The sequence below is a fragment of the Protobothrops mucrosquamatus genome, unplaced genomic scaffold, assembly GCF_001527695.2.
Source record: "Protobothrops mucrosquamatus isolate PMUCROS unplaced genomic scaffold, P.Mucros_1.0 scaffold2474, whole genome shotgun sequence".
In the NCBI taxonomy this organism is placed as follows: domain Eukaryota; kingdom Metazoa; phylum Chordata; class Lepidosauria; order Squamata; family Viperidae; genus Protobothrops; species Protobothrops mucrosquamatus.
In genome coordinates this window covers 103,384-128,966 of record NW_015388544.1, presented here as the reverse complement: position 1 = coordinate 128,966, position 25,583 = coordinate 103,384, and the positions used below count along the sequence as shown (strand labels likewise).

Sequence of the window (25,583 nt, the reverse complement as noted above, 5' to 3'; positions counted from 1 at the left end):
TCTATACAGAGAGGGGAAAGCCAATAAAAAAAACTAACATAGAATTCGTTAAGAAGATCAAGAACAAGCTTTGCCAACTAATTTCATGAAGGTGAAATAAACAAGTACCAAACAACAGCAAATGTCACCTTTGTAATGAAAAGAATGAAACAATTAACCATTTGATCAGTGGTTGCAGCAAAACTTCACCCTATAAAGTTATAACATTTGTATCTTTGAAAACTTGGAGACACAAAAAATCGAGACACACACCCACACCCATCTTTCCCCCTAAAACCCAAAACCTATAGCAGAGCAGCAGCATCCAAAGAATCAAAATAAAAAATCAGGCAGGTACACATTATCAGCATAACACACACTGTTCACACATCTCTTTCTTTTTTCCCCAAATTACAAACTGCATACACAAACTGAACATACCAACCCAGATTCAGAGGCTGAACACACAACCACTTCCCAGACAGGAAACTTCCTTTTCCCAGAAATCTCCAAGCAGAACGCACCTCTTCACAAACCTTCTATAACATAATCTCCTCCAAATCCCCATAAGAATAAACAAATCCTTGCAAATTGATGTCCTGCCTTCTTTCTTTCCTAGGACTGCTTTTGTTACATATGTTCCCCAGAATGTCTCATTTTTCTTCCAGACCCCACTCAGTTGTTCTGCAGAGTCCCATAGTTTTTTGGAAATTAATTCTCTGAACCAAAAATGCTTTATAATATTCTGGACATAAAGTTCTAGATAAAGTGGGAGCAGATTATGTTCATAGCCCTTATGGACTCTTTGCTGGAAAAAATGAATTTATGGGTTCGATGTTTGGACACGGTACATTATGGAAAAAAGGAAATTATGTTATATAGAGAGAGTATATATAGAGGGTAAAATATAAATGTACTTGTAACTGCCTTGTCTCTCCCTTCCCCTCCCCTCCTCTCTCCCCTCCCCTCCCCTCCCCTCCCATCCTCTCCTTTCCCCTCCTCTCCACTCCTCTCCCCTCCCCTCCCCTCCTCTCTTCTCTTCTTCTCTCCACTCCCCTCTCCTCCTCTCCTCTCTTCTCCTCTCCCCTCCTCTCCTCTCCATATTTATTTCTTTGCATTTTGCATTTTGCACTTTGGACTTTATTACTTTTCTTTTCCTTCCTTACTTTTTTCTTTCAAAATTTGTATAGTTTTTATTCTGGTAATCATTTCTTTATTAAAAATTTAGTCCTTCCTTATAAGGAAGAAACCTTTTCAACCAAAACGAAATCGTGTAGAGATACAACCTACGTAGTAACATTTTACTTAACATAGTAGTGGGACATTAAAACATACACCTCAATGAATAAAGATTTACGACCAATTTTGCAACACATTTCAAGGGAACGTAAACGTGAAAGTGAACGTGAAAGTAAACGTGAGAGAGTCTTACTGAAAGAACCAACCCTGAGAAGGGAACTTTCCTCATCCCCTCCTCCATGCCCATATGCTTCCTAAGAGTTTATTTTTAGTTGTCAGAACTGCAACCTTTACAAAGCACACCACAGCCCGCCTCACACATATGAATCCGTAAATGGAAGTTACTCTACAAATTTGCTTCCTGCTAAAATGAGGATTTTGACATGAAAGGACAGAGTTAACTACTGTAAGAACCTCAAGATGATATCTATGCAACTCAGTGGATCTTCCTAAAATTGTTTGAAGTTTTGCAAAAAAAAAAAAAGGGGGAAGAGAAAAAACTCAGTCTGCAGAAGAGATTGTGCAACGTCGTTTCTTCTTTTTTTTCACTTCCTTCCAGGTCCTAGTCTATTTTTCAATTGTTATAATTTAATTGATAGTTTTGCTTCAATTTCATCTAGATGCTGTCCGCTGTCAGTAGCACTGTTGTTCAAAAGACTGGGTCTGAACCAATTCCCTGTCAGCATGTTACCACAACTACAGAAACAGGTGCTGGAACGGGAGGGATCTATTCTGCCATCCTCAGCCGCAACCAGCCCATCACTGAAGTCAAGGAGAAAACCTTTCAGGAGCTTCATAAGAAGTGCCTTGAGAAGAAGACCCTTTATGAGGATCCAGATTTTCCAGCTAATGACAGCTCCCTTTTCTTCAGTCAAAAGCTCCCAGTCAAATTTGAGTGGAAAAGACCCTCAGTGAGTAGGCCTCTTGTCTAATTTAAAGATTAGCGTATGCTTAATATTTGCAAGTCATCTATGTAATATTATTTCAAATGGAAAAGCAGAATGCACAATATCTCCGAATGAAATCTTTGAGAAATCTTGGAATTGTGTGATGTCAATAACCTAGGCATGGACAAGAAGACGGGGTCAGGAAAAAAAAAAAAAGAATTAACAGCTGAATATCACAAATACGATTACTTAACACATGTTTCATAATTTCTCACTTCCAATTTAAAAATTACCTTTTAGTAGCCACTATTTTTGTGGCATACAAGGTTTTGGTGGACCATAAGCAGCCCTGTATAGTATGACACTGTGAGAAAGCATGGATAATTTTAAAAGAATATCTGGAAAGCAAGAATTTGAGGTAGCGCATTTGCTTGTTCCCTCAAATTTAGCACTATGTTGTTGTGCAGCAAGGTCCACTCCTTTTGTACATGTCTTGTGTCATCATCCAGATGCAAGAAAGTAGTGGAGCTGGTAATGTGGTGGCAGGATGAAGCAAAATCCAATAGATATCCATGGTATAGGCCTTGACAACTTTAAGATGTGTGGACTTCAACTCCCAGAATTCCACAGCCAGCCATGCTGGCTGTGGAATTCTGGGAGTTGAAGTCCACACATCTTAAAGTTGTCAAGGTTGAGAAACATTGGCATAGATTAAAGTTATGGGGACATATCTACCCAGAAGACTTATTCCAGTAATGTGATGCATGGACACATTTACAGTAACAAGAGTGTTCTATATAGCAGTGTTTCCCAACCTTAGCAACTTTAAGATGCATTGTTATGCTGGCTAGCCTATGCTGGCTAGGAAATTCTGAAATCCACATGTCTTGACACATGTCTCAACTAAGGTTGAGAAATACTGCTCTATAGTAAAAAAAAAAAAAAAAAGTCTGATGTTCTTATACAGCAGGGGTCTTCAAACTTGGCCCTTTTATGACTTATGGACTTCAACTCCCAGAATTCCTCAGCCAGTGTGCCTGGCTGAGGAATTCTGGGGGTTGAAGTCCACAAGTCATAAAAGGGCCAAGTTTGAAGACTCCTGTTATGCAGAAACTGAAGCATCTGATCAAGAAAAAAATTCAGTCCTGTTGTGAATTGATTATACAACTCAATGCTACATTTTGGAGTTATCACTTAGATAACTTCAGGGTTATTGCTTATCTAACCTCTCAAGATATATGAAGTGAAGATGCACTATTTTGATCGCAAAGCATCAAAATGTTCACACCAGTGGCAGACAATTTTCTTTGCAATCCTTAATTATCAAAGTGTGTGTGTGTGTGTGTGTTTCTCAACAGTGTATTTCTTTATCTAGGAAATCTGCGAGAATCCACGCTTTATCCTTGGTGGAGCTAATAGGTCTGACATTTGTCAAGGGGAACTAGGTATGAAATCCTTTCTTTGCAGTTTTTGGGGGTTTAAAATATTTTATTTATCCAATTAATTTACCAGTTACCACTTTCTAATTAATGTATGGAGTAAAACATTTTTCTGAAGAACAAAAATATCATTACTAATTATTCAGTTGCATGCATTTTTTTTTCATTCTGACATTGAATGTGCCCAACCCTGTTTGTTTTGTTTCAGGGGACTGTTGGTTTCTGGCTGCTATTGCTTGTCTGACCCTGAATGAAAAATTATTGTTCCGGGTCATTCCAGAAGGTCAGACCTTCACAAAAGATTATGCTGGGATTTTTCACTTCCAGGTATATATTGTAAAATAGACCCAAGTGGACATTCCTTTCTGCATTTCCCCTATGATCTACTAATTATTAGATAGTAACTGAGAAGTACACCCAGAAATGAAAAGCCTATATTAATCACCATTTTGCTAATGTCAGAATAATGCAGTATATGTATGTTCTCACTGTTCCCCAATGGATAAATAGTAACTTCTGTGTACTTTAAATGAAAATGGATTGTTTCCTTAAAGGAAAATGGATTGCATATACCATTCCAATAGATTGTATAGGGTAGATCCCTCCCAGCAACCACTAAGCACCCAGACCTGGCTAGCTGTTAAAGTCAAAGCAATGTAAATTGTCATCTAAAGCAGGGGTCCCCAACCCCCGGTCCATAGATCAGTACCGGTTCATGGCTTGCCAGCAACTGGTCTGTGCAAACAAGCAAAGCCCCATCCATGGGCAGCACATAAAACCACTCACCTTCCAGTCCGCGGAAAAACCTCTCTCCATGGAACCGGTCCCTGGTGCCCAAAAGTTTGGGGACCTCTGATCTGAAGTGCAAAGGTCCAAGAGTTCAATTTCTGATAGTTTGAATCATACAGTGTAATGTATGTCTGATGAGTTCCAAATAGGACAAAACCAGTCATGCAGCACCTTCTGGTGACAAGTGTATTTTCCTATTAGGATTTAATTATGAAACAATATAATCTAGTCCCTTTTATAGTGTATAAATCAGCTTTTGATCATAAGTGACACCTATTTCTTGTGCTGTCTACCTTGGTGAATTCTAATTTGTTTTCTTCAAATCTTCCAGTTCTGGCGTTATGGAAGTTGGGTGGAAGTTATCATCGATGATCGTTTACCAACATATGGAAAACATCTGGTCTTCACTAAATCCTCCCAGCAGAATGAATTCTGGAGTGCATTATTGGAAAAAGCTTATGCAAAGTAAAGAGGTTTTGTCCATTCAGTCCTTTTCTATGACCTATTGTTTATTGTTCATGTTGAGATTGAAACATGTAGATATAAAACAGTAGCAGTTTTCACAAATAACATGGTCACCTAATGATGGCAATAAAGATAATTCTACTTTTTTGCTTGGCATTCATCAGTTCCATTGTTTGTGCAAATGCTGCATTTTTTTACACTCTGTAGCTTTACATAAAATGGGAGATCTACTTCTTGGTCAAAACACATACTGCTTCCATCATATTAAGTAGTCTGAGTCATGGTTTCTACACAATGGTTGGAGTCAGATATTGATAATGATGATTATGTGCCATCAAGTGAACGACACATAATCATCATTATCATCAAGTTGATTCCTAGTGACCACATAGACAGATTTTCTCCTGGATGATCTGTTCCTCACCTGGTCCTTCTAATGATGTACTCATTCATCCACCATGCTGCTGGTCATCGTCTTCTTTCCTTGCACCTTTCCCAGAGAACTATGTTTTTGCATAAGGTGTCTGACAATAAGTAATAAACTATGGCTCATAATCTGCAATGACTGACTTAGTCACATTAGTCAAATTAGTCACATTTGTAAAATCCAAATAAATCTAATTATGGTTAAGTCAAATAAGTGAAGACAACTATGAAGGAAGTTAGCTCTTCTTGTAGCGTAAGCTTTTGCCATCTGGAGATAAAACTGATCTATGTAGAAATGGATGGAGATTAACAATGAGAGTCATTTAACTTTTTATGTGTTCCTTTTCAGGCTTCATGGGTCCTATGAAGCATTAAAAGGAGGCAACACCACAGAGGCCATGGAAGATTTCACAGGAGGAGTAACAGAATTTTATGAAATAAAGGATGCTCCTAAAGATACATACAAAATCATGAAGCATGCCATTGAGAGAGGGTCACTTATGGCTTGCTCCATTGAGGTATATTTTGAGTAATGTATTTGTAATAGGTCTTGGCTCATCTTGTGTGCAAATTCAGGAAAAGATCGTGATAATTTGACACTGAATGAGTCTTGAGAATGTATCACAGCAAGGAATCAGTATGAAAATAAAATCTTTGCACTGAAGAATACTTAAAAGCTATGGATCCCATAGCAAATCTGGATCTCAAAAATGGTGTCCTCACATGCCTCAGAGAAATAGGTTGGAGTATAATGAAGAATCTTTTTCTTTACTTCCTCTTTTACCACTTCGGGTGTCAAGGGAGATAACACAATGAAAGCATGACATTGGGAAACAGACATAAAAGGGAAATGTGTAATTGGTGTGGAACTAGCATTCAGCGATAAAACAGCATTCAAACAAATCTTTGAAGGATAGTAATGAAACAATGGATACAGTTCAGTTTCTAAGGAAGAGGACCAATCCAGTGTATCTTCTGTGCAGTTTTTTTATTTGCCTTGGAAAGAGAATATTTTGCATAAAGAAAGTAGAATTACTGTTACTAGAGTAACTAATTGATAAATAGGTGGGGAAAGAAAGGACAACAGAGGAAGAGAAAGAAAGAAAAACAGAAGGAGCTGAAAATCCAACCTGTATGCAAAAATAGATAGTAGTGCTTTTTAGCCAGCCTAGCTCAGCACATTCCTTGATTCAGGATGGGCTTTGCTCTACCACTCCCTTTTCTGACTCTGGATGCAGCACATCAAGTGACTCTTTCAGTTGTGGTACCTAACTCAGCAGGGCTTCTTCAGGGACCTAGGAAATTATGTTTCTAAGGCCTAAGGTAACTAGATACTATAGGCCAGGGATGTCAAACTTGCAACGTCACATGACGTGTCATGACATATTGTGACTTTTTTTGCCATTGCCGGCAATGGGGTGGGCATGGTTTCACTATGAAGCATCCAGCCCATGGGCCGGCAGTTTGACACCCCTGCTATAGGCCTTTTCCTTGGGCCTATAAATGCAGATTTAATTGAATAGAAGAACCTATTCCAGGTCATCCTGCTGGTTTCACCTCTAGTCTTTCAGGAAGGACTGGCTTCAGAATATTCTGCTTAAAGATACAGCAACACATAAAAATTAAATTCTAAAGAGATTTTATGTTGTTAGGCATCTTTGTCCATTTATAATAGTATTCAATTATTAATATTTTGCTACATCTCTGATTCATTTTTCATAATATCTTCCTACTTTTCCTTTCTATTTTTCTGTCCTAGGACAGTTCAGGATTTATTTATGGAAGTGCCCCTACAACTAATATTGAACAATTCATTATCCAAAAGTTGCAGAAGGTGAATTCTGAATTTTTAAACGAGTCAAATGAAGAAACAAAAGATCGAACAACCAGGGTTTGTATTACTCAAATGTGTAGTCAGTAAGAACCATGTGGTTTTTATGATGTCTTCGCTAACTGCATCTCCTGAAAGATTTGCATTATGTTCAGTTTGCAGCACTGGAATTTTAGAATATTATGATTAATGAAGTTGGAATTATCAACCCAATAATAATTAGCAGGCAAGCATTTGCTTTTAAATTATAATCTATTGAGGCATTTTTCCCTTTTTTTCCAATGAAACTATACAGATATTATTAAATACTAAAGTCCAATGGCATTTAAGAGGGGGAGGGGTTCAGACCTTGACCTCTTGCCCTTACATAACGACTCCAGTCTAATTCCCCATTTAACCCCTCCTCCCAGCTGTGATGCTTGGTCTCCAACAAGAGCAAAGCATTGAACATAAGGAGAATAGAATTGGAACAGAATAGAATAGAATAGAATAGAATAGAATAGAATAGAATAGAATAGAATAGAATAGAATAGAATAGAATAGAATAGTTGGAAGGGATCTTGGAGGTCTTCTAGTCCAATCAGAAGTGGAAGGCTGCTTGTCTTTCCACTTCTGCAGTTCTTGATTCTATGATATATAGGTGATAATTAGCACCTTTCACTTGACCTAGAGTTAGATGTTATGAGCCCATCTGACCAAGAAGTAAACTTTTCTAAGTTCTGTAATGATTCCAAAAAGCTTTCTCTGCTTTTAACAGACCATCATTCCATTGTTGTATGAAAGGCGCATGACTAATGGACTGGTCACAGGTCATGCATATTCAGTCACAGGAGTAGAAGATGTAAGTATGGAAGTCTATTAATCAACAAGCCTGACATTCATTAACAAATTCTTGCCTTTCTATACAAGATTTGTGTCAAGCAACTTCATTATTGAAAAAAGGAATAATTGTTTTAAACTATTAGTGAAACATAAATAACCTTGGAAATAGTAAGGAAATTTCATTAATATCCACATTTGGTTGGGCTAGGGGGGCTTTTCATCAGGCTCGCCTGATACGCCAGTTGTGCCCTTTTCTGGATCGGGATGCCCTACGCACAGTCACTCAAGCCCTCGTTGTTTCCCGCCTGGACTATTGCAATGCTCTCTACATGGGGCTCCCCTTGAGGTGCACCTGGAGGCTCCAGCTAGTTCAGAATGCGGCTGCGCGGGGGATTTTGGGGGCCTCTAGATGCTCCCATGTAACACCTCTCCTGCGCGAGCTGCACTGGCTGCCGGTGGCTTTCCGGGTGCGCTTCAAGGTGTTAGTAACAACTTTTAAAGCGCTCCATGGCAATGGACCTAGGTATTTGCAAGACCGCCTCCTACCAAACACCTCCCTTCGACCAGTCCGCTCCCACAGAGAGGGCCTCCTTAGAGTGCCGTCGGCCAGACAATGCCGGCTGGTGACCCCCAGGGGGAGACCCTTCTCTGTGGCAGCTCCTGCCCTCTGGAATGACCTGCCCCCTGACCTACGTACAGTTGCGGACCTGCGCCTTTTTCGCCGAGCCCTGAAGGCCCATCTATTCCGTGCGGCCGGCCTGGCATAGTTTGATTATGTTTTAATGGGGGTTTTGTATGGGGTGTTTTTAGAACAGGCCTGTTATTTAATTTGATTTTAGAACAGAAACTTGTGTATATTTATCGTGGTTTTTAGTATCGCCTGTTCACCGCCCTGAGTCCCGTAAGGGAGATAGGGCGGTATATAAATTTAATAAATAATAATAATAATCTAGTACCTCACTGATTCCCATGTTGATCTGGCTGACTTAACAGGCCAGAATCTGTAAGGAGTTATATGCTGAGTAATTTCAGGGCATCTCTAATTATGTGTTTCTTCCCCTTCCTATGACTAAGACAACACTTAAAGGGGAGAAGATAAAACTGGTGCGGCTCAGAAATCCCTGGGGACAAGTAGAATGGAATGGAGCTTGGAGTGACAAGTAAGCAAAAACTGATCTTCTTGGAAGCCATTGATGTACACTGAATAAGAGAACTTAATTTCACTTTAAAAGCTTGCATTCTTTAGTTTGCTCAGAAACATTAGCATCTTGCTCCTGGTCTGATGTGAAGGTCAGAAATTAAATCTTTTTTCTTTGTCCATCTTATTTTTTAAGGCTGTTCTTTAACAAAATTTGACAACTATTTTAAATATAAACATCAATTATTTTAAATAGGATAAGGAGGGCAGAATCAAGCATGTGCATATTGCATATTCTTCATTCAGTGATTTAATAACACTTTTTAAAAATAAAGCAGAATTGTATGTCATGTGTTCGTGTGTATACATGCATATACCTTTTCAATTTTTTCTTATTTGAGGTCTCTCAGATAAGAAAAAATTGAAAAGGTATATGCGTGTATACACACGAACACATGACATATAATTCTGCTTTATTTTTAAAAAGTGTGGGAAGCATAATTTTTGAGTAATCAACTGAGACTTATGTAAGTAAACTTCATGAAGAGAACTTTCACACCTGCGTATATGGATTGAAGATTGGACTCATGTAGATTTAAGAATTAAAGCTGAAACAGGTTTGCATAGTTCAAGTGTTTGTTTATTTATATATACATAGAGAGATACAGTTTATAGTCAACCTGACTCCCAGCAATTCTGAGCAGCTTAAAGCTTTAAAATATACACACAGACACACAGACACACAGAAAAAAAAATCACAAGTGTTCTGAAGACAAACATGGAAACTATGGGTTTGTTTTTTTTCTGGGAAGAATCCCAGAGAAGTTGAAAGAATTGAGACTACTCTTTATTATATTTAAGAGCATGATAATTTGTAATATTATACTCAGTGGTACAACTGTAGGGAAGGAACAACAATTTGAGTTTTCAGTTGATGAAGTAAAAAGAAGCAATTTAACTAAATTTGATATTTACTAAATGAATAAATGATAAACTTTGTTAATAGATTATGAATCGAAAACTTTATGATTGAAGAAGTAATCCCATTTTCATCAGCTAATAAAGGTTTTCTCTTTTCTTGCAGCTCAGATGAATGGAATGATATTGACAATGCTGAGAAGGTCCGATTGCAACATAAAATTGCAGAGGATGGCGAGTTTTGGTAAACATTCAAATTTCTTTGTGTTTTAAAAAAGGATGCATTTATTTCTGGGGAATCCTTTCATCTTTGCTTTTAACATCCTAACTTGATTAAAGGTAAAGGTTTCCCTTGCCCAGTTGTGTCCAACTCTAAGGGGCCCTGCTCATCTCCGTTTTTTTAGCCAAGGGAGGCAGCATTGTCCAAAGATATTTCTTTGGTCATGTGGCCAGTATGACTATACACCAAGGCACGTGGAATCTGTCACCTTCCCACCTAAGTGGTACCTATTTATCTACTCACATTTGCATCCTTTCAAATTGCTAGGTGGGCAGGAGTTGGGCAAGTAATGGGCGTTCACCCCGTCGTGTGGTGCGTGGGTCTTGAACCCAGGCTGTCACCTGTCCAGCTGACAAGCTCTGTATCTTCAACCACAGAACCATCGTGCCCCTTTCTAACTTGACTATATAGCAGCAATCATATGAAATGCACTGTGCTGATTGCATCTTTGTGACATTCGTATCCTTGTTTCCCACTCTTAGGATATCATTCAAAGATTTTCTGAGATATTTCACAAAGTTGGAGATTTGTAATCTCACCCCTGATACACTTGAGGCTGATAAGCTTCATACATGGACAGTTTCCGTCACGGAAGGACAATGGGTGCGAGGCAGCACTGCAGGTGGCTGCCGTAACTATCCAGGTAAATCAAGCGTTAGGAATACTTTGGTTAATTCAATTGCTTGAATTGAACTGAGAATTGAACTGTCAAAACATTGTGTAGGAAACTAAAATGTAATTTAAATTGGGGGAACCATTTGTAGACACTTTTTGGACCAATCCCCAATATCGTCTGAAACTCCTGGAAGAAGATGATGATCCAGAAGATACAGAGGTGATATGCAGTTTCTTGGTGGCACTGATGCAGAAAAACAGGAGAAAAGAGCGCAGATTAGGAGCCAATCTCCTCACAATTGGTTTTGCCATCTACGAGGTATGTTAATCACCAGGCTACTAATTAATCACATCCTACTACTTCACAATTGAGCTGGTTAGAGAGAAGCAAATTAGAACTAAGGAGAAACTTCCTGACAGTTAGAACAATTAACCAATGGAACAGCCTGCTTCCAGAAGCGGTGAATGCTCCAACACTGGAAGTTTTTAAGAAGAGACTGGACAGCCATTTGTCTGAAATGGTGTAGGGTTCCTGCCTGAGCAGGGGGTTGGACTCAATGACCTCCAAGGTCCCTTCCAACTTTATTATTATTATTATTGTTGTTGTTGTTGTTGTTATTATTATTATTATTATTATATATACAGTAGGCCAGCTAATTGTACAGGTAAGTCCTTGACTTACAACCACAATTGGGACCAGAACTTCTGTCACTAGATGATTCAGTCATTAAATGAGCCAACCTATGACTGCACCCAGTTTGACAATCTTTTCTGCTGTGGTCTTAAGCAAAACACATGGTTGTTTAGCAAATCTGGCTTTTCCCATTAACTTTGCTTCTCAGAAGACAGTTGAGAAAGTCTCAAATGGAGACAATATGATCCTGTGGCACTGCAATGATTGTGAATACATGCCAGTTGCCAAGTGCCCAAATTGTGATTATGTGACCACTGCAAGAGTCATAAGCATGAGGATCAATCATAAGACACTTTTCGCAGTGACATCCTATCTTTGAACAGTTGCTAAATGTAAGGGTTTAAGTCAAATTCTACCCCTACTTGGACAAAAGTATAAAACACAAGTGTTAGATTTCTTTTTAAATACTAGATGCCATAAATTAAATATTACTGTTACTATGCTCTATTTAAATTAGAAATGTCCTGTTTGGAACTTAAAAGAAATCAAACTCTTCCCTTGTTTCATGGTTGAATCAAAATATGAATGCAAGAGAGTACAATGGTAGCAATAAAATGTTTCCCATTTGATAGCTTGCTGGCTGAGTCAGTAAACTAATTTGCTGACTCTAATTTCAGTCAAATCCAGTAGCAATTATCCTTACGCAAAGAGTACAGATGAAGGTATTATTGAAGAATAAAGAAAATATGGACTATTGATAATTAACTGACAGAGAATATATACTGTAGTTTGACATTTCTATTTTTTAAGTTATGGCTTTTTAACAATGACCTGCTATTTTAAAACTTGTTTGGATTTGTGCACTAGAACCATAAAACCGTGTCAATAACCACAAAAATTCCTTCAGCCTTTGCTCCCTTAACACATTAAACCATAAATGAAAAATGTCTTCATGGATTACCCATTTTGATACCCCAGTTGATACAATCTATGCCTTCCATATACTGGCTAAAGACAAAACAAATTCCTAATGTCCCCAAGTTTAAAAAAAAAATAGCCCAGGATTCAGCACCAGCATCTCTAATGATGTTCAGCATTATGCCTTCTATGATTCTCACTCAAAAAATAATAATGGGGGAAAAATGCAGTTTCCAACTATGTAATTATATTTGTACAGGTAGTCCTCGACTTATCAACACAATTAGGCCCAACATTTCTGTTGCTAAGCAAGATATTTGTTAAGTGAGTTTTGCCCCATTTTGCGACTTTCCTTGCCACAGTTATTAAGTGAGTCACTGCAATTATTAAATTAGTAACACGGTTGTTTCAGTGAATCTGGCTTCCCTATCCATTTTGCTTGTCAGAAGGTCACAGAAGGTGGTCACATGACCCTGGGACCCTGCAACCGTCATAAATACGAGTCAGTTGCCAAGCATCTGAATTTTGATCTCGTTATCATGGGGATGCTGCAACGGTTGTAAGTTTGAAAAATGGTCATAAGTCACTTCAGTGCTATTGTAACTTCAAACGGTCACTAAACAAACTGTTATAAATCGAGGACTACCTGTATATAACCTGGCTTACACCATTACTGTGTGTAAATACACTATTCAATAAGTGTTGGAAAGATCCTAAGCTGAACGTATATTTGCGAAAACTGTGAACATAGATTTTTAATCATAAGACATCTTCCCTCCTTTTCCTAATTGTATTTCTACCTTGCTTGCTTTACAGGTGCCGAAAGAGGTAAGAGCAGACTGTGAAAGACCTATTAATTGCTTGGGTAACATCTTGAATACAACTCCTTTTCTACTTCACTCTTCAGAAATTTCCAGGTTAGATTTCTTAGTGACCTTTAGGTGAAAATCCACTCGGTCTTAAAAGCGTGCATCAGTATCCCAAATTATGCATTCAGGGACATACTCAAATAATTCACATCCCACAGGGCATTTGAAAAGGGTATTAATAGAAATAGAACTTTACACATGGCCCATTATATATAGAAAATACAATAATGTTGATCATCTTAATGTATGACTTTTTTACATCTGTTAAAGTGCCACAAGCCTACACAACCTATCACAGAACTTCCTTATAATTTATGGCATTATTTTAGATAATTTATCCAACAACTGGTAATATCACTATTGTTAAGTGACGGCAAATCAAATATGATATCTTAGAGTAATTTTCCTACCCAACAGAAAGCCCTAAGTCACATCAGGTTCAGTTAGTTCTTGAATGGCAGATATGAGGGACTCCCAAGACTCCAGGGACTTTAAAAAAGGACATAGAAAACATGTTCTGTTGACAATAATTTTTTATGAATTCCACAGACATTGAACTTCACCCAAATGAGTCTTTCCTTAGCACAAGGCTATGGAAAATGATCTAAATGTTCATATTCTTGTCAAAAGTCTTATCCACAATGCCTCTACTATAATTAACAAATCAAAAAAGTTTGGGGTAACTGGACATGATGCTAGACATGTAGTAGGAGATCGCAAATATTTTTTCCAAAAGATCCCATACATTGAGTAGTTCAGCTACAGTTCAGCTACAGTATTACTCTCCTAAAACCAGGCTCACAAGCTCATTTCAAGAAAAGCAACAAAGATCTAGGGAGAAGGTACAGCTAGTCCTTGACTTATGACTACAATTTGGACCAGAATTTCTGTTGCTAAACAAAGGGAAATGTTAAGTGAGTGGCACCTGATTTTATGACCTTATCTGACAGGGTTCTTAAGAAAATCACATGGTTGTTAAGCAAGTCCAGCTTGCCCCATTGATTTTGCTTGTCAGAAACCAGCTGGGAAGGTCAAAAATGCCAATTGGATACCTTGGGATGCTGTAACCACCATAAATAGTTTCCAAGTGCCTGAATTTAGATCACAAGACCATGGGGATGCTGCAACAGTTGTAAAGTGCAAGGACCGGTCCTAAGCCACATTCTTCAGTGTTGTAACTTTGAACAGTTGCTGAACGAATGGTTGTAAGTTGTAAGTCGAGGACTACCTGTAAATTGTGGCTTTCCTGTGATCCACAGTTTTAGTTTCAGCTTATTTTAAAGTACCTAAATGTTACTAAAAAAGTAGCTAAAGTACCTCAAAGTTACTAACAGTGAGGACAATTAACCAGTGGAACAGCTTGCCTTCAGAAATCATGAGTGCTCCATCACCCGAGGTTTTTAAGAGACTGGACAGTCACTTGTCTGAGATGGTATAGGTTCCCCTGCTTGAGCAGGGGGCTGGACTAGAAGACCTCCAAGATCCCTTCCAGCTCTATTCTATTCTATACCAATATGAGAATGTCCTCTATCTTGTATGTGTAGGCCATATCTATATTTTACTCAGTTCATGTTTACAGATGCAGGGTGACAAGAAACACTTACAGAAGGATTTTTTCCTTTACAATGCCTCCAAAGTAAAGTGCAAGTCTTACATAAACATGCGAGAAATCGCAGAACGTTTCCGGCTACCACCGAATGAGTACGTCATCATCCCATCCACCTACGAACCCCACCAAGAAGGAGAATTTATCCTGAGAGTTTTCTCAGAAAAAAGAAGCCTTTCAGAGTGAGTAAAAAGATCCCCATTCTGGATTTCGACATACTCACATCCACAGACATCCACTCATAATATTGCTTTATGTTTATTCCAGCACCTTTTATGCCAAACCTGTTCAATATTAAGTGAGAATGTAGGAGTCAGCAAGACAGCATCCTTGGGCCCACTTACTTCCATGACATCACTAGATGGTGATCGTGAACCTTCAAAATAAAAATAAATTTTCAAACACTGCAATATCTTAAAATCTTTAGAATCTCATGGGATGGAAAAATCTTGCAAGAATTGCCTTATCATATGAGACTTAATTTTACGTGGAGCCAGGATGTGGTGGGGCAGCCATCCTTGTTCTTGAATTTTTAATTGCCTTCAGCACCTTTGCACTGGCTACAGGACTTGAAAGTGGGAGGTGCAGTGTTGTGATGCTTATTCTCCTTTCTTTGTGGCCAGTTGTAGACAGTGTTGCCAGGTGAGGAGAAGCTGAGCTCAAAGCCCCTAATTTGTGGGTCCCTCAGGGTTTAATGTTCTCAACCCTCCTGTTTATCATACACATCAGTGTTGCGGTGATAATCTCTAAAGATATGAGTAGAAGCCACTTAATTTCATTTTTTCCAAACCAAAGTAGAGAACAGGAAACTTCAACATTTACTTCTTTTTTCCATTTCTTCAATTTTCTTATAGGGAAATTGAAAGCAAGATTGAAGCAGGAAATATCTCTGTGAGTACATTTTATATGGAATCTTATATTAGAATTGTTTCTTTTCAATATGAAGCTCCAGAAAAGTGGTATGTTTGTTATTCTCTCAGGCTTTTTGATATCCCTTTGCACCACTTGAGTAGAATCATCCTCACTGCTACTATTTGGAATATTATTTATTTTTGTATTTGGTTCACTTATATACTGCTGGTATTTGTGCTTTGGAATAATTGAAATAAAGAATCATATAGACTTTCTGGGTATTTTAAAACTGATACTGCAGCATTTATACTTCATCAAACATTAACTAAATGCATAGCCAGTGATGTTCATGAAAAGGATTTTTAAAAAATCAGTATGGCAGCTGGGATGCAAATAAACAAGTCTTCAATTGTGTGATCCCGACCACCATCTTGACTTTTTTTATCACACACCCCCCAACACCCCTGTGCATGGCACAGAGCAATGGTTCTCAACCTGTGGTCCACTGACCCATGGGGGCCGCAATGTCGTCACAGGGATCTATGAAGACTTGAAGAAATGTTATGATTTAAATCTTGAGTTAAGTCTTGGGGGGGGGCTGTGGCCTTGGTCCATGGCCACAAAAGGTATTTAAAAGGGTCTGTGGTGAAGAAAAGGTTGAGCACCACTGGATAGAGTTTAGAGTGAGGAAAACCTGACTCTTGATCTTTCTGCACTCTCTGCACATGACATTGTTTGTTTACTGGTTGAATACATGACAGTGTATTCATGTGTGTGTGTGTGTGTGTCTGTGTCTGTGTCTGTGTCTGTGTGTGTGTGTGTGTGTGAGAGAGAGAGAGAGAGGGGGGGGGGCACAAAAGGAGAGGAATATCCTTTGTGAAAATGCTATCCTCTAATCTATCACAAATTGATTAGTTCCTGCTTTTCTGCTTTTCTTCTTTCCGGTAGCCAATCATCTTTGTCTCAGACAGAGCAAACAAGATCAAAGATCTGAAAGGTGGCGAAGGGCCAAGAAAAGACAAGGGAAAAACAAGTCCAGATAAGCAAAAGAAGAACACGGAGGTTTTATATTTATCAGCATGAGGAACTTGCATGCACTCTAACCAGTCAGCATGTTGGTGTCAGCCCTGTGAGGTAGTCCAGATAGGAAGCATGCCTAGATGAACTAACTATATTTTATTGTAAGGTTACATTAACAGAATCTTACAAATTTTAAAGTGCATTTCTCCCTTGTCGCTTTCACAGCCCAGGGAACCAGGGAGGGTCGCCTCTGGGATACTGGCATGCCCACATTCCTTCTGTGAATTAAGCTGCCTTTTATCTGACTGCTCCCCTGGCTGTAGGTCTTCCCACTGTCTCCCAAGAACATTCCCACATATCATTCAAAATGGCTAAATCAACATGGCAAGCAAGTCTTTGTGGATGTAATATTTACCTTCCTTAGCGAATTAGAGAGAATGTTTATTCTTTAATGGGGGTGCGATGTCTGAGCGGTTGAAGTTGCTGTGCTTGTCAGCTGGAAAGCTGACAGCCCAGATTTGAGACCTGAGTGCTGTGCAATGGGGTGAGCTTCCAGTACTTGCCCCAGTTCTTGCCCACCTAAGCAGTCTGAAAGCATGAAGATGAGAGTAGATAAATATGTACAACTTCGGTGGGAAAGTAACAGCATTCCATTCACCTCATATAGTCATGCTGGCTACATGACCACAGAAAAGTCTGGCTCCCTCGGCTAAGAAATGGAGATGAACACCACCCTCTAGAGTCAAAGTTGACTGAGCAAGGGAAACCTTTACCTTTTTATTCTTTAATATTTATATCATTATATAATATTAAATATTGGCTCTCCTTACTGAATGAGTAAGACATGTCCAAAAACTCTATCAGAGTTACTGTCCAGAATTGGTGCAAAAACGTTTTGATATCATTTTGCACCACTTGAGTAGGATCATCCTAACTGCATAGTAATTCACTAGCTGTAAGAAGGAGGGTGGGGGGAAAGGAAGGGAGGGAGGGAGGCAGGGAGAGAAAATGTAACAATTCTTTTAGTTCATTGCTTAGTGTTAGGTCATTCCATCTTGTGATTGTCTTTCCCTTTATTAACTGGAATATCTTCCATTCTTATCCAATAAGCTTGTCTTCTTATGAATTGGCTGCACTGCTGTGGTAGACCTACCTTTGCCATGAGAAGAGGCTCCTTGCTCCTCTCCCCCATAGGTTACAACTACAGTACTACAGTGTCAGTGAGGGTCATGGGGATAAATGTGTCAGTATAAAGAATGGGAAGATATATTTATAGAATCTGTATTTGATGAGAGATGGAAAACCTAGTTCTTTTGAAGATATTTGCAGAAGGATTGATAACCAATGCCCATCTAGTTTCAAGTCAAACAAGCTCAATAATTTCTTTTTAGAAATTATCAGATTGCATAATGACCTGGAATCAGTCATAAATGCGAGCCATTTGCCAAGCACTTGAAATATGGAGTGCTGTGACATTTTACAATGGCCAATAGGCCATAAAGCAGAGGTCTTCAAACTTGGCTCTTTTATGACTTATGGACTTCAACTGTCACAGCATTTGTGGAGTGCTTGTAGGCAATCTCAAGACCTCTCTTGTCCAGACAGAATCAATCAGAATAGAGCTGGAAGGGACCTTGGAGGTCTTCTAGTCCAACCCCCTGTTCAAGTAGGAGACCCTATACCATTTCAGATAGATGGTTGTCCAGTCTTTTCTTAAAAACCTCCAGTGGTGAAACACCCACAACTTCTGAAGGCAAGCAGTTCCACTGGTTAATTGTCCTCACTGTTCTCTGTTTCTCCTTAATTCCAAGTTGCTTCTGTCTTTGATTAATTTCCATCCATTGTTTCTTGACTTGCCTTCTGGTGCTTTTGAAAATAAGTTGATCCCTCTTCTTTGTGGCAGCCCCTCAAATACTGGAATACTGCTATCATGTTCCCCCTAGTCCTTCCTTTCTCTAGACTGGCCATACCCAATTCCTGCAACCATTTTTATTTTTTTTGTCTCCAGGCCCTTAATTATCTTAGTTGCTCTTCTTTGTACTTTTTCCAAAGTCTCCACAACTTTTTTGTAATGTGATGACCAGAACTGGATGAAGTCTTCCAGACATGGTTTTACTAAAGATTTATAAAGTGGTACTAATGCTTCACTTGATTTTGATTCCATGCTTCTGTTTATACAACCAAGAATTGTATTAGCTTTTTTGCCTGCTGTCTACTTGCTAGCTCCACTTTTCACAGAGCCTTTTCAACTTGCCATTTCTTCCCTGGAAGTCCATCTCTGGCACATTCAAGGCGAGTTCCAGAAACCTTCCCCACTCTTGGCCTCACCTGTCTGTTTGAGGTCTTTTCCTTATGATGCTGTAAAGCAGGGGTAGTCAACCTTGGCTCTTTTATGACTCGTGGACTTCAACTAAGCTGGCTCAGGAATTCTGGGAATTGAAGTCCACGAGTCATAAAAGAGCCAAGGTTGACTACCCCTGCTGTAAAGCAAAGGAAAGCTGAAATAAAATCTAAGCACAGTCGCTGTCTTATAGTTTTTCACTTAGTTACCATTTCCCTTAACAAACCAGATGCCAGTCCCGTTGCGGTCACTAAAGAAGGACTAGCTGTATTGTTCCTGTAGTATTGGGCACAAAAAGAAGAATTGTAAATAATTTAAAATTAATAATTAACGAATAATTTAGCTCAGGAAGAAGCAACCCAGAAAGAAGAAATAATTTCAACAATGAATTGCAATATCCTATAAGGACCAAACAGCATTTCTACTTTCCAAAAGCTTTCCGTTCACTGCCTCTTTTTCACTCCATGTCTTTATAGCCTGCAGAAAGGGATACAGAGAATGAAGAAGATAAACAGTTCCAAAATATTTTCCGACAAATTGCTGGGGACGTAAGTATATAGCTGTTTCTTAAAGCGGACCAGCATTGGCAGCATCCAAATAAATACCTTATGCAATGCTTGTAGCAAAGCAAAGCACAAAATAGTTCAAAGATTTTCATTTCTGTAATCTATAAGTAAAAATAGGCTGAGGTAAAAGGGGCCTCTCCAGATGTTCTACCTGCATGTTTAACAAGACCAGTTGTTAGATGAGAGGGATGGGCAAAATTGGAAAAAGCAAATAAGATTCTGAGATAAATTTATCTTGCAGGGCTGAAGGAAAATATATTTCTAGGCCGTTGTAGTAAAAGACGTCACATTCCTGCAAGTGAGACAAGATTAGAGATTGGGCATTGAGCTGTTGATGATCAAAATCAAGCTCTTAATCTGATTTACTCTCGTTGCCACCAGAGACCTTGTGTTGTCTTGGAATTGCTGATCAGCTTTTCTTTTTTTAAAAAAAAGGTGGCAGAGGAGTTTTTGAGCATAATTCTGGGAGAACTCTGTCAGATGTTTATGAATATCCAGTTCAGAAAGAATTCTACCCATGGATGAGGATGAAGATGGCTTCATTATTCAGTTGGGGATGGAAGAAGCCAAGAACTTTTGCTCATTCGGCCCATTTTCAAATTCCATTTTTCTATTGTTGGCTTCTCTCTAATTCATTTCTGGTTTTAGAGAATTATCCTTCTGATAAGAGCAGCAACAGAGTCCAGAATCCCTTTACATCATTTCTTTCCAACGTTCCATTCAAGAAGTTGAAGAGCATATTGCTAACAACCTTAAAGTCCGCAACAAATAATACTTTACAATGTTCGAAGCAGAAAATAAGTCAAGGAGATTCTTGGATAAACTGAATGATATGGAAAAGAAATGATGTGGATTACCCCAACAGTTTGACCCATCTCAGCATAATGTGCTCATTCTTGCAATGTCTCATTTCCATGGCTATTAGTGTTACTCCTTTTTTAATCACTTACAGGACATGGAGATCAGTGCTGATGAACTAAGGAATGTCCTCAACAATGTTCTGAAAAAACGTAAGTGCTGCTTCTCTTTCCTTAAATTAACTTCTGAGAATATAAAGAAGCAGAAACTGGATTTTTGTGCAAGTCTCATTTTCAATGTGATTTGTTGGGGTTATTAGGGCGATAAAATCCAAAAGGCTAGATCTGAACTTTTCACATTACGGTACCAAAGAATAACTCAAGAGTATGAGGCACAAAAGTAGCCACGTTCATTATGAAGCCATCTGCAAATCCATTGTATTGCTGCATCAGGTTCATCATCTCTGGTCTTGAATGGGGTTGCACTCTGAAGAAGCAGGCAGCAGTCGTGGCTAGAAAGGCTACAATTTTCCTAAATTATGTCAGTTACTCATGCCCTGGTCCATCTCCTTATGGATAACTACAATGTGGTCTACAGGGAGCTACCCTTGAAAAGCATCTGGAAGCTGCAGTTGGTGCAGAATACAACAACATAAGCAGTGTTGGGTGGCCCTAGGAATGTGCATATATTACAACACTAATAAAGTCTCTTAATGCTCAGAATTTAATAACTGGTTTACATTTTAAATGGCCAATACCAATACAATAATTAGCTTTAATGTTATATCGTAACAGAGTATTTCACTGCATTTTAGATAAAGTCTTGAAAACAGAAGGTTTTGCCCTGGAATCCTGCCGCAGCATGATTGCCTTAATGGATGTATCCTTTTTAATTAATATAAAATTAGAAAACAAAATAATTCCTTGCTCTAAGAAGCTGTTATTCCACTCTTCTTAAGATTGGTTTGCTATTATAAAGTTTAGCTTTTTTGTTTGTTTGTTTTGGCAAAATCACAACAGTTGATCCAGATTATAGTCATATCATTGTGCAATGTGGGAAAATATGATTTAGCAGGATGGGATACACAGCATAAAATAAATAATTGTCAGCTTATTATAGTGCCAAGTAGTGCAGTGAGTTTTATTTATAATTATTTTTTTAAATCACTTCATAATTGTTTTAGAGTACTTAATTTTTTCATTCTTACAGAAACACTCTGTAAGATGAGCATAACTTCTATTTCATGGTTGATCATCTACAACCAGAAGTCCTTGGTTGAATTTGGCTGCACAAAACCCTGAATGACCCTATGAAATTGTTAATAAATAGTTAAATGTTAATGCAGTGGAAGGGTGGGATCATGAAATATATGAGAACTAATAATACTGTGAATCATTTAATTTGATTTTTATTTAATGTAGATTTTAATTGCTTTGATCTAGCCTTTTCCAGTTGTCACAGCATGGGTTCTTGCATGCCGTTTCGTTGTGGCTCTCAGCCCCCCCTCCCAGATTTGATGTATTCTTCATCTAAAGAGTTTCTTCTCTAATAGCTCACTATCTAAGTAATTAAGAAGTTTTATCTCAGATGTTTGGTTTCTGGAAATTAAAAAAAATCTCATTTCAAAATCTTTGAGAAGTTTGAACTGAACTGCTATCACAGACAGATGGTTCTGGGAAAATAAATCTTGATGAATTTCGCCACCTTTGGACTAAAATTAAAAGCTGGCAGGTATTCTTGTCTTGTGAATTAATTGTGGTCTAGACATAACATGACAACATAATAAGGATACAAAACGGAACAGCTGCAGATTACCATTGTTAACACTCTGTTCACGTATTATTTTAAAGAATGTGAAAGAAATTATATGGTGCTTCCCTTACAAGCTCCAAGATACATCTATTATGTATTGCAACTTTGTTATCCAGCTCTGATAGTTGGAATGATTAGAGAGGGCTACAAATATTGTAAATATACAACTAAGTACAGGAAAGGGTGTTGAGTGGGGGAGGGACCTGGGAAATAATTTAGCCCACATGTGTTATTCAGCCTCTCTTCATAATTTTTGCGTCATCGTTTCAAGGCCAACTCTGGAATAGACTGATTTAGTTTAGCAGCATTTCTGGAACAGTGCATTTTTTTATGCTGGAAAATAGTTTGTATGCATCAAACTCTTGAGGATTATTTCACTTTTTACTTTTCCAGAAAATTTTCATGCGTTATGACACCGATCGTTCAGGAACCATTAACAGCTATGAGATGCGTAATGCAGTTAAAGATGCAGGTTTGTATAGGGCAGTGGTTCTCAACCTTTTCTATACCCCGCACTAGAACGCTTCTGATATATTCTCGCACCCCTTACAAAAGTTCAAAATAATGGCAACGAATTATGCATATACACTATAATTTTGAAAACCCAAGTTTTTGCACCCCCTGGAATATTGTCTCACACCCCCAGGTTGGGAACCCCTGGTATAGTGCTGTCTGGGTTCTTGGGCAGAATTTGGGATGGGGGCCTTCTCTTATTTTATCTATCTGGGTCTTTGTGTCAGTAACATGTAGCTTTTCACAGAAGAGTGATCAAGAAGAAAAGAAGTCCCTTCTCTCCACCAGGACCTTCTCATCTCTTTCTCTCCTCAGGGTTTCAACTGAATAACCAATTGTATGATATCATTACAATGCGCTATGCTGACAGGAATATGAATATTGAATTTGACAGTTTTATCTGTTGCTTTGTGCGACTAGAAGGAATGTTCCGTGAGTATATTTCTTTAAAATGTCTCTATCTCCCTATTCCATTCCAAGATCCAGGGTTTTCGAGTTTTTTAATAATAATAATAATAATAATAATAATAATAATAATAATTTAATTTGTACCCCGCCCTTCTCCTCATAGGACTCAGGGCGGCTAACAGCCTCATAAAAACCACAATACAATAATACAATAATATCTATATTAAAAACCGAATTAAAAAGAAATATTTAAGAAGGCCAATCATTAAAATTATCCTTAAAATTTACCCTTAAAAACCCCGCTAAAATTCCCTAGGCCAGACCCGCTTGTTGAAAAAGCCATGTCTTTAGGGCGCGGCGGAAGGAGGGGAGATCCGGGATCACCCGGATCTCTGGGGGTAGTTCGTTCCAGAGGGTGGGGGCTCCCACCGAGAAGGCCCTCCCCCTGGGGGTCGCCAGCCGGCACTGTCTGGCTGACGGCACCCTGAGGAGACCCACTCTGTGGGAGCGTACCGGCCGATGGGAGGTAACCTGCGGCAGAAGGCGGTCTCGGAGATATCCAGGTCCAATGCCATGCATATGGCCTACATAACCAGGGCAGTCTACAATGCTTTTTACCACAAAATAGTTCTGGCAACCGAAGATTGCTAGTTCATTTTGTTCATGCATGCACGCTATCCATGGTACATCACCGGGGGAAACCTAACTTTGCACTAGCTGACTAGCAGCTAGCAAAATCCCAGGGAAGCTGTTTCATGAATAGCATTTGGCACCAGGACATAGAGTCTTCTAACTGGGCTTCAGCCACTTTTCTTTTTAAACCTTTCTTTGCTTGTACTTTAAGCCTTGCAGATAATGCTTCCTCTTATAAGTTGTGTAGGAAAAGGTGCCTAGGAGTCAGCAATGCATCTAGTTTGGCAGGAGTGTCCCAAAGCAAAAAATTGCTAAATCTTTAGCTACCTTAGCTCTTGCTACATGAATATTACCCGACAGTATTTGCAGAAACAAATAGCATTTCATTAGACTGTTTGTTTATATTATTTATATAGGCACCCATCTCACAAGCAAGTGACTCTGAGTGGCATGCAATCAAACTGGTATTGCCTGTTTCATGGAAAGGCTGATTCTTTGGTCAAACTGAAACATTCGAGTTCCACATGGCCTCATTTAAACTGTTATCCACAGGAGAAATTTACTTGTCTAAACTGATTTCTCTCTCAACTCACAAGGTCTCCAAAGTGACTAATACAAAAAATTACAACTGATGATTGATAGTTATGTAATTCTGTCACATAAGTTAAACTATCTGACTGAATGGTACACAGTAGCTAGGATTTCCTATTAATATTTGAATGATAAAGTTAAAAATATTGGGAACAAATAGTAGTTCTAAAGTGTTGTATTTATTGTTCTAATTTCTTGACTTCTATAGAGTGATCTTCCTTATGTTTGTCTCATTTTAGGTGCATTCCAAGCCTTTGATAAAGATGGAGATGGCATTATTAAACTGAACGTCTTAGAGGTGACTATTGATGTATTTTCTGAAACTGTGATAATCATGCCCCTTTACAAAAAGGAATGTCCATAGTACAATAATTAAAAAATCATAATAAATATCTAATTTTTCTTAAAACTAGAAAACAATTTACAGCCCTGTCTTAGAAAAACAAACTAAATCTCTGAAAGAGTTCCATCTTAACTTTCTTCCCAAAGGCCAACACAATTAGAGCAAATCTAATATTTGCTGGTAAACTATTCTATAATAAAGAGACCGTATCAGAGAAACATTTTCTCCCCCTTATCTTAGTCTTTCTGAACAGTTTTTCTCAAGTTATTCATATTTAATGGGTCAATGATTGAAGGAGCTAGGTTTGCTGGTTCATGGGTGACAAGCCACATAAGACTTTACAAATCAAAATTAGCACTTAAATTGCACTCAGAAATGCAGGGCTCACAGTACAGATGAAAAACATTCATGGTATGTAGTGATAGCAAACAAGTCACTGTATTCTTATTCATTGCAGGTTCTGAGGTGCCTTTGAAAACAGTCTTATGTAGAGCAGTAGTCCAACTGGGTGGGAATGAGAATATGAATTACTATTGTAGGTAGGATTCAAAAGCCCTTATTGAAATTGTAGGGTCATTGTTTCTTAATAAAGGAACCGATTATAAAAGTTGTTTAGTTTTACATTGCTGCTGTAGACTGCATGAAAGGCAAAATAGTTTAAGCAGGGTACTCATGCAGATTTGAGTGCAAGTTCAAGAATATCTGTTTTAAAAAGCAGATGTATTAGGTCAGGGGTCCTCAACCCCCGGTCTGTGGACCGGTACCAGGCCACAGCATGCCAGCAACCAGTCCACACAAACAAGCAAGCCCCATCTGTGGGATGCAGACAGCACACAAAACCATGCACTCTC

General features: G+C 38.6%; 1 protein-coding gene across 1 annotated transcript in view; it reads left to right on the top strand.

Moving 5' to 3' along the window:
• Nucleotides 1-1,512: 1,512 nt before the first annotated feature.
• CAPN3 (calpain 3) overlaps nucleotides 1,513-25,583 on the top strand; it is a 25,576-nt gene continuing 1,505 nt past the window's right edge. The window contains exons 1-23 of the mRNA XM_015825082.1: nucleotides 1,513-1,624; nucleotides 1,839-2,129; nucleotides 3,481-3,550; nucleotides 3,753-3,871; nucleotides 4,665-4,798; nucleotides 5,574-5,742; nucleotides 6,984-7,115; nucleotides 7,813-7,896; nucleotides 8,952-9,037; nucleotides 10,100-10,177; nucleotides 10,696-10,856; nucleotides 10,978-11,147; nucleotides 13,197-13,208; nucleotides 14,829-15,037; nucleotides 15,710-15,746; nucleotides 16,656-16,769; nucleotides 19,545-19,616; nucleotides 20,587-20,644; nucleotides 21,247-21,311; nucleotides 22,095-22,163; nucleotides 22,638-22,716; nucleotides 23,073-23,189; nucleotides 24,629-24,687. Coding sequence (XP_015680568.1) covers nucleotides 1,839-2,129; nucleotides 3,481-3,550; nucleotides 3,753-3,871; nucleotides 4,665-4,798; nucleotides 5,574-5,742; nucleotides 6,984-7,115; nucleotides 7,813-7,896; nucleotides 8,952-9,037; nucleotides 10,100-10,177; nucleotides 10,696-10,856; nucleotides 10,978-11,147; nucleotides 13,197-13,208; nucleotides 14,829-15,037; nucleotides 15,710-15,746; nucleotides 16,656-16,769; nucleotides 19,545-19,616; nucleotides 20,587-20,644; nucleotides 21,247-21,311; nucleotides 22,095-22,163; nucleotides 22,638-22,716; nucleotides 23,073-23,189; nucleotides 24,629-24,687 — 2,385 coding nt within the window. The 5' untranslated portion in view covers nucleotides 1,513-1,624. The remainder of the gene's footprint in view (nucleotides 1,625-1,838; nucleotides 2,130-3,480; nucleotides 3,551-3,752; nucleotides 3,872-4,664; nucleotides 4,799-5,573; nucleotides 5,743-6,983; nucleotides 7,116-7,812; nucleotides 7,897-8,951; nucleotides 9,038-10,099; nucleotides 10,178-10,695; nucleotides 10,857-10,977; nucleotides 11,148-13,196; nucleotides 13,209-14,828; nucleotides 15,038-15,709; nucleotides 15,747-16,655; nucleotides 16,770-19,544; nucleotides 19,617-20,586; nucleotides 20,645-21,246; nucleotides 21,312-22,094; nucleotides 22,164-22,637; nucleotides 22,717-23,072; nucleotides 23,190-24,628; nucleotides 24,688-25,583) is intronic.